The following is an 18,144-nucleotide window of genomic DNA, read 5'->3' as shown; positions in this document are numbered from 1 at the left end:
TATACAGCACCAACAAAATCCAACAGCAAGAGATACAAAGAGAAATTCCATTCAAAATAATTGTCAATAGTATAAAATATTTGGGAATCTATCTACCAAAGGAAAGTCAGGAATTATATGAGCAAAATTATAAAAAAAAAAACTTTACACACAAATAAAGTCATACTTAAATATTTGGAAAAATATTAAGTGCTCTTGGATAGGCCAAGTGAATATAATAAAGACGACAACACTCCCTAAACTAATCTATTTATTTAGTGCTATACCAATCAGACACCCAAGAAAATATTTTAATGATCTAGAAAAAACAAAAATAAAATTTTATATGGAAGAACAAAAGTTTGAGAATCTCAAGGGAATTAATGAAAAAAAATCAAATGAAGGTGGCTTAGCTATACCAGATCTAAAACTATATTATAAAGCAGCAGTCACCAAACCATTTGGTATTGGCTAAGAAATAGATTAGTTGATTAGTGGAATAGGTTAGGTTCAGAAGACAAAATAATCAACTATAACAATCTAGTGTTTGGCAAGCCCCAAAACCCTAACTTTTGGGATAAGAATTCATCATTTGACAAAAACTGCTGGGATAACTGGACGTTAGTATGGCAGAAATTAAGCATGGACCCACACTTAACACTGTATACCAAGATAAGATCAAAATGGGTCCATGATTTAGGCATAAAGAACAACATTATAAATAAATTAGAGGAACATAGGATAGTTTATCTCTCAGACTTGTAGAGGAGGAACAAATTTGTGACCAAAGATGAATTAGAGATCATTATTGATCACAAATAGAAAATTTTGATTACATCAAATTAAAAAGACTTTGTACAAACAAAACTAATGCAAATAAGATTAGAAAGGAAGCCACAAACTGGGAAAACATATACTGGATATACTGTGACCTATTTAACATGCATAGGACTGCTTGCCATCTAGGGGAGGGGGTGGATGGAGGGCAGGGAAAAGTCGAGACAGAAGTGAGTGCAAGGGATAATGTTGTAAATAATTACCCAGGTATGGGCTCTGTCAATAAAATGATATAATTATTAAATAAAAGAAAATGTTTGATTTAGGTGGATAACTTATTGTTGGCTTTAATCCAAGTTCCTTTGCCTTTTGGAATATCAGATTCCAGGCCCTTCGATCCTTTAAAGTGAAAGCTGGTAGGTCCTGGATAATACTCATTGTGACTCCTCAGTATTTAAATTGTTTCTTTCGGGCTCCTTGCAAAATTTTTTCCTTGGTCTGATAGTTCTGAAATTTAGCCACTATATTCCTTGGAGTTTTCATTTTGGGATCTCTCACAGGAGATTACACTTTTTAGCATTACACCCTTGCAAAACTTTCTGTTCCAACTTTTGCCCTTCTTCCCTCCACCCCCTCCCCAAGATGGCAGGTAGACCAATACATGTTAAATATGTTTAAGTATATGTTAAATACAATATATGTATACATATTCATACCATTATTTTGCTGCACAAGAAAAATCAGACTTTGAAATTATGTAAAATTAACCTGAGAAGGAAATAAAAAAATGAAGGCAGACAAAAACAGAGGAATTGGAAATGCAGTGTAGTGGTTCACACTCATTTCCCTGCATCCTTTTGCTGGGTGTAGCTGGTTCTACTCATTATTGAACAAATGAAACTGATTTGGTTCATATCATTGTTGAAGAGAGCCATGACCATTAGAATTGATCATCATATAGTATTGTTGTTGAAGTATATAATGATCTCCTGGTCCTGCTCATTTCACTCAACATTGGTTCATGTAAGTCGGTGAATTCTTTCAATGGTATTTTATCTTAGGGTTCTAGGACATTAGGGCAGTTTTCCTTTATGATTTCCTATGAGATAATGTCTAGTTTCTTTTTTTCATCATGGCTTCCAGGAAGTCCAATAATCCTTAGATTGTCTTTCCTAGATCTATTTTCTGGTTAGTTGTTTTTCCTAGGAGGTATTTCATATTTTCTTTTACTTTTTCATTGTTTTTGGTTCACAACTATAGTTATCATATACATGCCTAAGAATGGCACAAAGAAGGGCAATTGCTGGTCTGGCTCCTCAGAAAGTCTCAGGAGGAGGAATTCTGATACTTGGTTTTCTGGTCCCATGCCTTTGGTGTATATACAAAGGAAAACATGCAGCAAGAGACTAAAATGGAAATATATACTTCACATTTTGTGATGGAGAGAACATTAGATTGGTACTCAGAAGACCTGTTTAAATTCCAGATCTGTTACTTAATGCCTATATGATTTTAGGCGATTCATTCCTAAGTTATTGGACTCAATATTCTCATATAAAATAAAGTTGGACTAGGTGAGCTCAGTTTATTTCCAGATTTCACATCTCAGGAGATACCACTATAACATAATTGGAATTTAAGAAATTATGAATGAAATGAAAAATCTCTTCTGAATAACAATACTTACCAAAATTAAAAATGTTCTATGAGCTAAACAGAGACAGACTGACCAGGAGGTAGGGATGAAGTGAAAGAGAACTTTATTCTTAGGTAGCACATATTTATAGCCCCCTGAGGAACTGGGGGGAAAGGGAGGTCCTCTAGGAACCTGGACAGGCAGGTCATAATAGGATTGGCCCAAGAAGAAGGAGGGAGGCGTTCTAGGTTTTGAGAGCACTTAAGAAGGGAGATGTGATACTTAGGGTCAGACACCGCCTCTTGAGGCTATGCCCCACCTCCACATAGAACTTGCATGTGCCTAGGTACTTCTCATGCCTCAGGTCCTCCCACATACCTTGAACTGCATTTCTTGCTCCTGGAAGCTTTTTAACCCTTATACAAATAGAAGTATAATTTTCTCCCATTATTTTTCTTGCTATTTTTGAAAATATGGCTAATATGAGATGTGATTTCACAAGTATAATTGATATTGTACTGCTTGCCTTCTCAGTGATCTTCTCTGGTGATTTATGTTTATGAGTCCTTTCCACAAATATTTATTAATTCACAGAAAAACTGTGTAATTCATAGGTCAGGGGCCCATTTATTTCATGATATTAATGCAAAGAATTGAATTGAAGTGGATAAGTGGTGCAGTAGATAGAGGATCTACCTTAGAGCCAGGAATATTTGAGTTCAAATCTGTCTTCAGTCATTTACTAACTTTGAGACCTTGAGCAAGTGACATAACCCCACTTGCCTCAGATGAAAAAAAATGAATAAATAAAAAGAAGGCAATAGAATTGTTAGAAATTATATAGGTAGTTAGTAGCAAAATAGAGACTTAAATTGATTGTTCTTAAGTTTAAATTTCTGACTCTTTCCTCAAAACTGCACTACTTATCTTTCCCAGGAGAAAAATCACCCTCATAGTACCAAGAAACACCACAGCTCACTCAATTAATCCTCCTACAATTTTCTGATATATCAGATTTGTAAGGATCTGTCTTTGGGCTCTTCTTTAATATGTTCTTGGTCACCATTGTTGGAAAACTACACATAATTTGACTTTCTCACCTTCACAATACATGTATTTCTTCCTTTCCAATGTGTCACTTATAGATCTCTGTATGGCATCCACCACAATTCTCAAGTTGTAGGTAAATATGTTGACATAATAAAAGGGCCTCCCCTATGCTGACTATCTGTCTCAGGTGTTCTTTTTATGGTTTTTGCTGGTGTGGACAATCTTCTCCTTACTGCAAATGGTCTGTGATCATTTTATGATTCTTTCATTTTCTATACTGTATAGACTACTGATACTACTCTCCTGGTTAATCAGCCTTCTATATTCTCTTCTATAAACTGTGATGATATCATGGTTCTACTATACAGCTTATGAAATTCCACACTTCTTTTTTGATCTTTCTGAGGTTCTAAAACTTTTGTTCTGACCCTGTACGTATTGTAGTTGGACTACTAGATATTCTCCCCTTCACAAGAATACTTTTATATTAAGACATATTCTTTAATTTTGAAAATCACATCTGTTCAGGATTACTATAAAGCTTTTTATCCCTGTGGACCTCACCTTGCTGTTGTTGCCTTATTCTATGGCACAGTTTTAGCAATATATTTGAGATCCCCAGCTACCAGCAATACCAGGAGGAGCACAGTTGCCTCAACAATGTATTCTGTGGTCACCCCCATAGTGATCCCCTTCACCTATACTTTGAAGAATAAGGACATTAAAAATGTCCTTAGGAGCCTCTTTAGTAGAATAGCATTCTCTCACTGTTAGCAATGGTTCTTGGTACCTGGAACAGTATGCGCCTATGTTTTGGGGAAATATTGGGAGGCAGAAATATTGTATTCCTTAATTTTTTCTTATCACTTTAAAAATCTCCCTTTTATTATATTAGTATGTATTTATGAAATAGGATAAACATTTTGATATCATAGTGCAATAAAAATCATTGTACATAAAACTGCAAATCTATTATACAGAATTTGCTATTCCTTTCAATTATACAGCAAAATTATTGTGGAAAAGAAGACTTTTTTCTATCCTCCTTCGACCCTGCCCTAAAGATGGTTCCCATGAGACAAAAATAGGTATAAACACATATGAATGTGCAAAGTTATTCTGTAAAAACTTCTATTTATCAGTTTTTCCCTAGATATAGATAGCATCATTCTTAGAATATCTTCTATAGTTAATTTAGCTATTTATAATAGTCAAAATACCATCTTAAAATAATATTAACAAAATTGTACACAATGTTCTCTTGGTTCTGCTCATTTCAATCTTCATTATTTCATAGGTGCCTAAGATCTTTGAATTCACCATTTTTTATAGTACAGTAATATTCCAACATTATCATATGCCACAACTTGTTCAGCCACTCTCAAATTGATAGGCATCCCTGAATTTCCAGGTTTTTGCTACCACAAAGACAATTGCTATAAAAATGTAAAATATTTAGGTTTTTTTTTCCTTTTTCCTTAATCATCTTTAGAAACAGACCTAGTAGTAGTATTGCTGGGTCAAAGAGTATAAATAATTTAATAACTCTTTTTTGCATAATTCCAGATTGTTTATGAAAATGTGTGAATTAGGTTCTTTTCCTTTTCCCCTAATAACCTTAGGAAATAGACCTAATAATTTTATTGCTGGATAAAATGGTATATGTATTTTTATTACCAGGAGTGGTTTTTATTGAGTACTGGAGACCTGAGCAGGTTTTTAGACAGAGGCAAAACAGCTAGTAAAAAAGTAAAGACTAAACATGCAAAAAGAGAGAAGATGAGATCAGGAAATAAAAACCTCAGGCAAAAGTCCAGTCAACTAAGCAAGGATTAAGAGGAGAAGTGAAAGAATTAGATCAATAGCCAAAATGGAAGGACTAGTTTTGGGGGAAAAAAATGAAAGAACATTTTTTCTGGAAATGGAATGCAAGAAGAAAAAGGTCAATGTGCAGCACTTTTGAAATGTGCTGGACAGAAATTGAGGGTGGTCACTTCAGATGGTCTTTGTAGTAGGCTGGAACTCTGAAAAGGTGTATTTGAATCTAAGACAGCAGTACACTTAAAACTAATTACCTATTCAAGGTGTGATAATGGTTCTATAAACATATAGTCATTTAATGGCTCTCCTCATGACTAGTGCTTGCTGAATGTGTTGTGATGAGGTAATCAAAGACAAGGATTGGAGGACTAAGGGAAAGGGTCAGAGCCTCTCTGATATGGCACACTGAGGAAAGAGGACTTCAGGCTCCAGACTCCAGAGTCCAGGATTTATCTTTGGCAAGCTGTGTGGCAGCTTGCCTGCCTCCTTCATTCTCCTCCTAAAGACCAAGGACTTTGACTGATCCTGAGGCTCTCCAGAGAGCTAGTCCAGACATTATAATCTCAATCTTTTCAAAGAACAAGCAAAGTGATAAAATCAGTAGAGAGACGAAAACTTGGAAATGATATTGTCCAAAACCTTTATTTTGCAGATGAAGAAATTGATGCTACATGAAATTCAGTGACTTGATTAATGTCACACAGGTGGAAGAACTAGGTTTTGAACTCAGATCCTTGGATTCTAAATCCAGTTTCCTTTCCAGAGTGAGGACATCAGAGAGTAGAGGTCAGAAATTGAGAAGAATAATAAAGTTATGTAGCTAATGCCGTCTGGAATGTCATAGGGTAACCAGAAAAATTTTACTGGCCATTTTTGAGGTCCTAGATAAGGTTATGCATTGATTCTAATTCAGAATAAAAAACAACACATTTGTGCCCTTTACAACTAGAACCCCATTGATAGTGGAATAGTCTGGGATTGTTCTACACTGAGATATGTAGCACCTAGAGAGGTAACATGGTGCTGGATGCAATTAGCTTGACATGTTCAGACCTTAGGAAGGAAATTCAGAAAAAGAATATGACCATGTAAAAAAGAAACTGGGAAATTGAGGAGGTGCAAAATCATATTCCAAAAGAAATTAATGGTGGAAATAGTGATGTTTTTCCAGATTAAAAAAGCAAAGGGGGCCATGACAATTGTCTTACCTTTTAAATATTTTTAGCCAAATGAGGGGTATGACTTCAAAGAATCATAGTATTTCATAACAGGAAGGGATATTCTATCAGAACTGAGAAATTGTGAGGGAAAAAATCTCTGAGTATTTCATCTACCTTTTGAAAAATAAATTAATGGCTAGGACAAAAAAAAGAGACTAGTGGGGGCAGCTAGGTGGTGCAGTGGATAGAGCACCAGCTCTCAGGTCAGTTGCACCCGAATTCAAATATGGCCTCAAGACACTTAATACTTTCTAGCTGTGTGATGCTGGGCAAGTAAAGTAATCCCAATTGCATCAGCAAGAGAGAGAGAGAGAGAGAGAGAGAGAGAGAGAGAGACAGAGAGAGACAGAGAGAGAGACAGAGAGAGAGAGAGAGAGATTAGTTGATTTTCTTTCAGAAAATAAAAGGTTTAAGCAAAAGTGCAAAAAATTAAACTATGTCCTTACTAATATACCCACAACCTTCTATTATGGTCTATTTCCTTAACTCATCTAATTCATCTTTCTGTCCAATCAGCCTTTCATGTATATAATGGAAAAGTCCCTTTCATTTATGAGTCCATTGATCTTTATGGCAACCATTTTCACTTTCCTTTTTCTTTCTGGTAATTGGATTTCCTCACTACAATAAATCCATGTTGATAGCCAACCCCAAATTTTAAATACACTCTTTTTTAATTGACTATATCTTTTCAGAGCCATATTATAGTCATGAAAATTACACTAACAAGTCTCATGAAGTCATAGGTCAAACTTGTCTCCTTTTATTCACTTCTATTTGATAGTCTTCTGAGGATAATATTAGTGCCTTTCAGTCCCAGGAATGCAGATTTTGATTCAGGAGATTTAGACTATTGAACACTTTTTCCACAACTAAAGCTATCAGTCAAACAATGGGAATGGGCATTTTATAAGGTCAGATGTTCCCTGTAAATGAAAGAGCTCAAATCAAAAATGAATGGTCACTTTTTTCAGGCACAGTTTAGATCTAGAGATGATCATTTCTTGATTTAAGAAGCAGAAGTAGAGGACATCGAAAGTCTCTTCTATGCTTTTGGGATTCATAAGAGAGAGACAGAGAGTCAAAGTTAAGTCAATTCATATCAATCTTTCTTTAAATGCCTAAAATGTGTCAAGTTTTGGGTTATGTACTGTTTATCAAAAATTAAATATGAAATGATATCTATTCTCTAAGGCTATATAAATTCCATTTTGGAGTGAAAAGATGTACACAGATGAAATATATGCAGGAAATTTGGTGGATGTGAGAGTAATATTAATAATTGGGAAAACTGGGCATTCTTGTTTCAGGTGGCACTCAAAATCAGCAATGAAGCGAGCTAAGGAATTCTAGATACACAAGTGAATATGAATTCCCCTCTGTTCCTTATATTAGAAACATCCTGTGTAATGAATAGTTCTGAAGAGAGTTTGCAATATTATTACAAGTAGGTGAGTTTGACTGAAATAAAGAGTATGTTAGGACACTAATGTGAAATGAGCTTAGGAACATATATTGGAATTGGATTATGAAGGTTTTTAAAAATCTTAGACAATGAAATTTTATCATAAATATAATAGGGAGCCAGTAAATCATCTTAAATAAATTTATGACGTGGTCAAACCAATGTTTGAGTGTGATGAAAACAAATATCATGAAAGAAAATAGACTTCCCACAAATGTAGATATTCAATGTCCCATTGTCACATAGAATTGACCTTAGCTTCTCAAAGACTAGGTCAAGAGAGCTCCAGTTTTTCCTTTCTCAAATAAAGAAGACTCAGGCAAAGCACCAAGAGGCTTATGCTGGGAGCATTGGCCTCCATGTGATGATTTTTTTTTTTACCATAACAACTCATAGTGGCCATCAGCTTAGACATGAAGGAGATGGCATCTAGACCCCCATTGATGAAATTCCATTTCATTTTCTCTAACTTCTTTTTTTTCTGTAGTTTAATACTATTACATATTTTAGAAAGTATTTACATATATACCATATTTGATTTGATGTACAAAAAACAATGTTAGGTAGTCAGAACATGTCTTTCAATTCCCAGTTTAGAAATGAAAAATCAAGAAACAAATATATTAAATGATTTGGTCAAAAGCCCACAGTTCCTAAGTGGTAAAATGAGTTATAAAATCCTGGCCTTGTGACTCTATATGCAGTATTTCATTAAAGTATAAAATATCCTGAGGAAAAACATGTTTTGCCAGATTTTATTATGGTAAAAAAATAAAAGCCATGAGGAAAAAGACCAATGTAATCAGTAAGAGCAAAGTATAAACATTTATTAAGGATCTACTATGTGTCAGTCATTGTACTAAGTATTGGAGATACAAGACGAGGCAAAATACAATCCTTTACTTCAGTGATCTCACAATCTAATGAGGGAGGTAACATGCAAACAAATCTATACAAACAAACAATACACAAAACTAATAATGATTAATATATTAATAAATAATAAATTAAATTAATGATGATTTGTAAATAATTAACAAAAGAAAGGCACAAGAAATAAAAGAGGTTGGGAAAGTTTTCAGTAAATAATGAGATTTTTTTCTTAAATAGTGACTTAAAAGAAGCAAAAGAAGCCAGTAGTTGGAGTTGAACAGAGGGAGCATTCCAGACATGAGAAAATGCCCAGAGACAAGAAATGGAATTTCTTGTTCATAGAATAGCAAAGAAGCCAGTGATTATGGAGACAAGAGTTCATGATAGGGAGTGAGGTATTAGAAGACTGGAAATGCAAAACAATATTCCATTATGAAGGGATTTGAAGGTCAAATGAAAGATTTTGTATTTAATCCTAAATGCAACTTGGAGTTATTGGTATTCAGTGGGATAAGGGTGACAGAATGACACCTAACGTTCAGGAAAATCACTCTGATGACTAAATGAAGGATGGATTTGATTAGGGAGAACTAAAGAATTCAAATTTCTACCTCTCAGTGTTTTCCCCATAAGTACCAGTGTCATTCCAAAGACCAGGAGCCAGTCCCATCACTGAGAAGAGGTGATTCTGCTAATGAGTTTTCTAAGGACATTTTTTATGTCCTTATTCCTTAGTGTATAGATGAAGGGGTTCAACATGGGGGTGATTACAACATACATTGCTGAAGCAACTGTGCTATTCCAGGAACGGTGAGTAACTGAAGAACTTAAATACACTCCAAGCTCTGTGCCATAGAATAAGGAAACAACAGAGATGTGAGATCCACAAGTAGAAAAGGCTTTATACTTACCCTCAGTAGATGGGACTTTCAAAATGGAAGAACAGATCCAAATATAAGAGAAAAGAATTCCTATGAAGGGGAGAATACCTAGCAACCCAGCTATAATATATAACATGATATAATTGATAAGGGTGTCAGAACAAGAAAGCTTCAGGACCTCATCAAAATCACAAAAAAAGTGTGGAATTTCATGGTCTTTACAGAAGGAGAGCCTTGTTACCATCAGACTGTGAAGAAGGGCATTTAGAAAGCTTATTATCCAGGAAAGCAACACCAGCAAGCCACACAACCTAGGGTTCATGATGGCTGTATAGCGTAAAGGATGACAGATAGCCACAAAACGGTCATAGGCCATTGCAGTGAGGAGGAAATTGTCCAAACCAACAAAAACCATAAAGAAGTACATCTGAACAAGACAGTTAGCATAAGAAATGGTTTTGTTTTGGGTCAAGATGCTCATCAACATATTGGGAACTGTGGTAGATATTACACAGAGATCCACAAAGGATAAGTTGGAAAGGAAGAAGTACATGGGGGTGTGGAGATGAGAGTCAGATCCAATGGCCAACATTATGAGCAGGTTTCCAACCACTGTGACCAAGTATATGCCCAAGAACAGCCCAAAGAGAGGCCCTTGCTGCTCTGGCTTCTCAGAAAATCGCAGAAGAATGAATTCAGTGAATTGTGTTTGGTTTCCTGGTACTATGGGGTTGATTTTTCTGTTAGAAAAGAGATGTGAGAAGAGCATTACATGAAAATGCAGTTATCTTTATTCATGTAAAGAAATAACACTTATAATTTCTAGGTACTTTCTCTGTCTCTGTTCCAGGTTCTTTCCCTGTCTCTGCCACTTAATGACTTTCTGATCTTGGATAAATCACCATTTCCATCTTCAAACTAAACCTGCATGAAATGAATGACATGGGAGCCAAGAGAATATTGTATACATTAAGAGCCATGATGTTTTAAGAACAACTTTGAGCAACAAAGTCATTTTGTTTATTTTAAGTATTTAGATTAACTATAAAAGATATATTTATATATATAAAACATTCTATCTGCTTCCAGAGAAAGAAGTGATAAATAGAAGCATGCATAGAATGATTTTACAGATATATGTCTATATAGTTATATATACATATACACACACATTCATACATATTTGGTTCTAATGGTAGCTGTTTCTAGCATGAAAGAGGGAGGACAAGAACAATGAGTTATATAATAACTATTATATATTTAAAAGTTTTATTCAACAGATGGGCAATTTTATAGATAGTAATCTTTTTTACCCTACTCTGTTGTGGAAATACTTGTTTGTTTCTTAACTTCAGAATAAAATAAATATAATTCTTTAACAGCACACATGACTTCGATTGAACATAATAAAAGAGACACTATGGACAGGGCAGAGCATTTCCACTTCTACAGTCAACAGCAGATAAACTTCTATGGCAGAAGAGTTTGGGCTGTCCACTTTTTAAATGGAATCATAAAATTACATTGAAATGGAAAGGACCTAATAGGACACATAGTTATAAAACCCACAATAAAAACAACCTATTCTCAATTATGCCTAACAAATGGACATCACACCTTTCCTTGAAAATCTCCATGAAGGAAAAGTTCCCCATTTCCTGAGGAAATGTACTTGGGGTTTGCTCTTACTTTCCTTCTTATTGAGTCTCAAGTTTTACCTAATGCTCCGTGTCTAGCTTCTTGACCCTTGTAGAACAAATCCCATTTCTTTCCCATATAACAGCTCTTAAAATATGTGAAGCCAATGCATATGTTTTCTCTCTTTTAAGCCAAGTAGCTCCAGTTTATTCAGCTCATCTACATAGGTCTTTCATCATCCTGGTGGCTCTTCCTGGCATCCTGTTCATATTATCAATGTCCTTTCTAAATTCTGGTACCCAGAACTAAATAGAAATTTCAAATAAGGTCTTACTATGGATAAGATCATCTGATCTCCTCCTTATAGAAAGCTAGGACTCTTCTTGTTCTTTTTTTAAAGCTTTTTTTGTCTTTCATATGACATGACTGAATTGCAGTCTTGTATGAAAGGAGGGTCTATAAAATTGTTTGATTCCCCCATTTTTAATAAACTATAGTTACATATAGTTAGTTGTAGACGAATCAATGTTCCAGTATTTGGTGAGCCTTTATTACTAAGATTCCCCTGACATACTCAAGGACCATATATAAGAAATGGCTCCTCCCTGAGAATCTGTTCCATCAAACTCGAAGGATAACTGTAAAGGGTTGAAACTCTTTGAAACTCTTAAAAGGTGTGCTTGAATCAGACAACCAAGCACTTAAGCTAGTTACCTATTGGACAATAACTCTGTTAGCATATGTTTGGAAAAATGGCCCTTCTCACTATTCCATGCTGGCTCCATCTTTTGGTATATATAGATAATCGTAGGAGGGATGAGAGGGTGGAGTGAGAGGAGCCAGACTCACCTGGCCGCAGGACAGAGAGGAGAAAAGTGTGGAGATTCTGAACTCTAGATCCTTGGCAAAACTCCTGGCAGTTTTGTCCATCTCCTTCACTTTTCCCCCTGAAGACCAAGGACTTTTGCTTATCCTGACTCTGGCTGTTCTTGAGGTCTCCAGTAGCTAGTCCAGACACTAAACAATAACACCTTTTAGTTCTGACACTTCTATAATCCCTCAAAACTCTGAAATTCTATAGTCTAAAGATCATCCTCATTGATCTTGTGTTTTAATGTCCTTTTCTATGATACATGTGGCTGTGAAAAGGGGGAAAAATTCACTGGAGCATGTGGCTCTGGCTAAGAACATTGTGGATGGAGTATGGATCCAGGATTAAATGAGAGTATTTAGTCTAGAAAGGTGTTTCTAAGAAAACAGTCAATTCTCCACCTGACTTGAGAGTAGAGTTAGCCTTGAACAAGAACTGAACCATCTTGTATATTTTTTATATTAACTAGAAAATTGAATGACAGTCTGGGTAAAAGAGACAGAATGTCTAAAAGAATAGTCCTTCTGAGAATTCTAGAAGCAGTAAACCTCAGAACTGAAATGGACCCCAGATGCTATTTAATCCAACTTAAACTAAATAAGATTCCTCCCAACATGACCTATGGAAAAATGCTATAAAAAGCACATACTGAGCTCTTCCTACATTAATAGGAAGGAATTTACTAAAAATTTACTGTGTTAATCTAATGTTTGATAAACCCAAAGACTTCAGCTTCTAGGATAAGAATTCACTATTTGACAAAACTTGTTTCTAAATTGGAAAGTACAAACTAGGCACTGACCAACACTTTACACCCTCTACCAAGATAAGGTTGAAATGGATTCATGGTTTAAACATAAAGGTTGATACTATTAGCAAATTAGGAGAATTATCCAAGGGATAGTCTGTCTCTCAGAACTGTGGAGAAGGAAGTGATATATGGCCAAAGAATAACTAAAAATATTATTAAATGCAAAATAGATAATTTTGATAATAATAAATTGAAAAGGTTTTGTACAAACAAAACCAATGCAGCCAAGATTAGAAGGGAAGGAGAAAACTGGGAAAAATTATTACATCAAAGTGCTCTAATTTTAAGGCCTAATTTCTAAAATATGTAGAGAATTGACTCAAATTTATAATGTAAGACATTCTTCACTTGTTAAATGGTCAAAGAATATGAACAGGACTTTTTCAAAGGAAGAAATTAAAGCCTTTTCCAGGCATAAGAAAAAAAATGCTTTAAATCACTATTGATTAAGTTAAGACAATTCTTTGACCATTTAACAATTGGAGAATGACTGAATTCTTATAAATTTGAGTCAATTCTCCATATATTTTAGAAATGAGACTTTTATCAGAACCATTAAATGTAAAAATGTTTTCCCAGTTTATTGCTTCCCTTCTAATCTTGTCTGTATTAGTTTTGTTTATACAAAAAGTTTTAAACTTAATATAATCAAAGTTATCTATTTTGTGATCAATAATGATCTCTAGTTCTTCTTTGGTCACAAATTCCTTCTTCCTCCACAGATCTGAGAAGTAAACTATCCTAAGTTTTTTTAATTTTTTTTTATATTGTCATTCTTTATGTCTAGATCATGAACTCATTTGGACCTTATATTGATATACAGTGTTATGTGTGAGCCAATACCGAGTTTCTGACATACTAGTTTCCAATTTTCCCAACAGTTTTTGTCAAATAGTGAATTCTTATCCCAAAAGCTGGGGTCTTTAGGTTTGTCAAATACTTGATTACTATAGTTATTGGTTATTTTGTTCTGTGAACCTAATCTGTTCCACAGATCAACTACTCTATTTCTTAGCCAATCCCAAATGTTTGTGATGACCACTGCTTTATAATATAGTTTTAGATCAGGTACAGCTAAGTCACCTTCATTTGATTTTTTTTTCATTAATTCCCTTGAAATTCTTCACCTTTTGTTCTTCCAGATGAATTTTGTTTGTTTGTTTGTTTGTTTGCTTGTTTGTTTTTTTGGTTAGTAAAGTAGTCTCTTGGGAGTTTGATTGGTATAGCACTAAATCAATTGATTAGTTCTATTAATTAATTAATTAACATAGTACCTAATAGATAGGTAGTATCATCATCTTTATTATATTCACTTGACCTATCCAAGACTTGGTATTTTTCCAGTTGTTTAGATCTGACTTTATTTTTGGGAAAAGTGTTTTGTAGTTTTGCTCATATAGTTCCTGACTTTCCCTTGGCAGATAGATTCTGAAATATTTTATAGTATTGACAATTATTGTAAATGGAATTTCTCTTTGTATCTCTTGCTGTTGGATTTTGTTAGTGATGTATAAAAATGCTAATGATTTATATGGATTTATTTTGTATCCTGCAACTTTGCTAAAATTGTGGATTATTTCTAATAATTTTTAGTTGATTCTGTAGGGTTCTCTAAGTATATCACCATATTGTCTGCAAAGAGTGATAATTTGGTTTCCTCATTACTCAATTCCTGCAAGGGTGAATGTTAAACAACTATCTTTGCATGTATTTTTGAAAATAAAAAGCTATTATTAAAAATAAATATGTAAATAAAAATTTATTATATGCCAAATAGTGTGCTCAGTGCTAGTGATCCAAAAACATAAAATAAGTGGGGTGGGAGGAGAGGTGAAACATGGAAAGGGAAGAAGGCATGTATAGTACAAAAGCAGTACAAAGGCATGCTGACAGAGTCCAGAAAATCAGAGACAGAGCTAGGAGACAAACCTGACCTTTTTTCCAAAATGGGGACTTCCCAAGGGACCCCAACAATGAAGAAAGGAGGGAAGCATAGGGGTTAAAAGACCCTAGTCACTACTGCAAGACATTGAAATTCACAGAGTCAGAAGCAGAACAAAGAGTGATGAAAGATCATTTTACAGAAAAGAAGTCATAATGCAGCTGTTGCTTAAAATCTTTCCATGACACCCCCTCCTGATAGATCCCATTTCACCCTTGGAAAGCTTCACTTATTAAGTAGTTTGTTTGCTGGTTTGTTCATTTTCTGACATCAAATCCAAATTTGTCTTTTCACCATATCCTCACTAGGATATGGTCTCATTCCCATAGCTAGTGTTTCAAATACTTAAATATAGCTACCATTCCAGAAGGAGAGCAGAGCATATACTTATGTGGGCACATACCTTAGAATCTCAAGGATATAATACTTGGACAGTTTAAGAAAAGTAGTTTCTTCCTCATTTTGGTGGTATTGTTGGGCGTAGTAACAAGATTAGATGTGCAGGAGTTGGTAGCTAGTAACAATGAAGAATCACCCAGAAGGATTGTGGTGTTCAAAACAAAGGAGTTCTGTGTTGATTCATACTAAGAACGAAAAGTCTTTCACATATGTAGGATATACTCTGAGATTACTCTCCTAACCCACAGTCAGACCAGATGTTGGGTCCATAGAAAACAACAACCATCTTTCTCCTCAAGATTTTAGGGGCAGCTATGAGGCATTTGGAAATTTTTTTTAAATACTTATGAAGTGAAATACTTATAAACTTCCATAAATGCCATTTCTTTATTAATTTTGAGTTGATTTAGACAGATTTAATTGGTTTCAAGAAGAGGGCTACTCCTGAGGTTTAATAGTACAAACAATGTGTATAAAATAGCACACTCATTAAAAGTAAAAATGGTAATCTTCTGAAAAGTACAGAGATAGTTAAGAGGAAAAAGAAATGAAACTAGACATATTAGTTGCAAAAGGGTAACTCAGTTTGTGAAAGTTTCTCTTTTCCTAAAGGTACTTTTCTTTCTTTCATTCAAACCTCATGAAATACCTCCTAAGCATGCTGTAATATTTAGCTGTGCTTCTTGGAGTGTCTCAATGCAGCAATTATCAGGAATTTTTTGCTTTTATTCATTTGAATTTTATTTTGAAGCCTCCATGCATTATTCAAAGTATTTCTGAGATGAAGCAAAATACAACTAATTTTTCTCATTAAAGCCCTTTAGAAAATACTTGAAAATATTTGCTCCCAATATGATGATGCCTTTTCCAATTCTTAAAATCTTATGCTTTTTGGACTCCTTTTTCTGTCTCTCTCAATCTAAAAGGCAAATAAATGTAGTAACTAACTGACAATTGATCAAAATCTCTGTTTCACAATATAGTTGCACTACATACCATTAACAACCTGGCACCAAATACTTCCTAGATAGCCATAATTCCCCCAAAGTAGAATTCAGGAAATACTAATTACTTTTCATAAGATCATTTTTGTGGCTGTAAACTTAGCAAAAATCTGAACTTGTAGAGGAAGGTGACAAGAATAGAATGAAGAAAGGAAGGAGAGAGGAATATAAAATAGATATAATAATAAATCAGAATTTCCGATCATGTACTTTAATGCCTATCAGAAACAGAAAGTGAGAAAGAAAAAAAAGACCAAGTGAACAAGCTGCCAAAAAGTGAGAACATTAATTAAATTTCATTAGCATTACAGAAAGAAAACAATAGAAAGTGACATATCAATCAGAGACAATTGCTCCTTCTTAATTTAAGAAAATCTAAGGAACATGCATAGATATTTGTGACCATTTTTCATAATCCTATAATAAGAATCCCCCTATAAAAAGGGATAACCAGAAATGTTGGTACATTGGATTATACTCCAAATAATATAGAGTTTTTGTTAATATCCTCACTATATAGTTTTTTCCTGATAATATCCCTAGGAATTTTAACCCATCCTCTGAAAACTCATGTTTCTGACTATCTTCAGATCATAAGAAATGTTTTTAATCTACACATCAGTAGTTATCTGAATAGGAAGTCTGTCCATTACCTTCACTGTGTTCATTCACATTCTTTAGTCCTATTGCATGAGCCATGAGTGACAAGCTCATTCTACAATGCCTTTCAGAAATCTATAGAATCAGAGTCATTTGTACAAGAAGAGAATAAATATAGCTTACTACCTTTATTCTAGGATTAAGGGCATAACTTTTGCCCCTTTACTAGAGTTCCCATTGGTGTATCTGAGACTTACCTCTGGCTATAGATTGTCTCTGGTGTTTGGATTACACTTGGCTTAGATGGGTTGGGCCACGATGGAATCATATCTCTGTGATTGTGATAAAAATAATTTTTTTTGAAAGAATTTAAAAGTCAGCAAAAATTCCCCCAAAAGGATCTCATTTGACTCTCATAAGAAAGCCTTACCATGAAGTCAGTAAGGAATTCTTAATATCCATTTTATGGCTCAGAGACCAAGAATAAAAATAATCAGAATAAGGTTTTATGGGCAGCGGTGAAACCTGAATATGACTAAGATTATAAGGCTTATTCTACTTTTCTTTTCTTTTCCTTTAACCTTGGTCATGGGCTGAACTCTGGGATTTTAAGTAGTGTTTAGATTAGGTGAGTTTTCTTGCTCTATCAAAGTGACATGTTAGTATTTCAACTATATTGAGTTTGCTAAAATCTCCTTGAGTTTCTGAACAATGATAGATTGCTTCTCTTTTTCCTTACTTCCCATTTCTTTTATTCTCTCCCTTTCCAATATATCCTATCTCCAATCACTCACTTAATATCATCAGTGTAACAGATTTACCTCACTGTGTCTGTTGGAAAGGAGGATAAAGAAGACAGATAATTTGGGTCCCAGAAAAAGTGGGGGATTTTGGGCAGTTGGGCTGCTATCTCTTGCAAGTACAAGCAGACTCCATCCAGGCCTGAGTTAGCTGGTATCTGGTGTTGTGGAGGAAAAGGAGGAATATTTGAAATTTCTAGTGCCTAACTCTTCAAACTCTTTATTAGAAAAAAATCATATAATTGTGTTCCCTATCCCCAAACACCTGAATTCCCTATGAGGCACGAAACTTTAGCAGAAATTTTCCTAATAGTGAGAATTGTCCAGCATCACAATAAATTATCAAACCCTGGGGATCTGGAACAAGGAAATATCTC

The 18,144-nt window shown here is 34.5% G+C and overlaps 1 protein-coding gene across 1 annotated transcript in view; it reads right to left on the bottom strand.

Annotated features, from left to right (window-relative positions):
• Positions 1 to 17,295, bottom strand: part of LOC100921757 (olfactory receptor-like protein OLF4) — a 51,987-nt gene extending 34,692 nt beyond the window's left edge. Inside the window, exons 1-2 of the mRNA XM_031948045.1 lie at positions 17,225 to 17,295; positions 9,933 to 10,442 (exon numbers count right to left, since the gene is read on the bottom strand). Of these exons, the coding sequence (XP_031803905.1) occupies positions 9,933 to 10,442; positions 17,225 to 17,295 (581 nt within the window). The remainder of the gene's footprint in view (positions 1 to 9,932; positions 10,443 to 17,224) is intronic.
• Between the last annotated feature and the right edge of the window lie 849 nt (positions 17,296 to 18,144).

This window comes from Sarcophilus harrisii, chromosome 1 (assembly GCF_902635505.1).
Source record: "Sarcophilus harrisii chromosome 1, mSarHar1.11, whole genome shotgun sequence".
In the NCBI taxonomy this organism is placed as follows: domain Eukaryota; kingdom Metazoa; phylum Chordata; class Mammalia; order Dasyuromorphia; family Dasyuridae; genus Sarcophilus; species Sarcophilus harrisii.
Note: the sequence above shows the minus strand (reverse complement) of the source record. Positions and strands in the feature narration are given on the sequence as shown.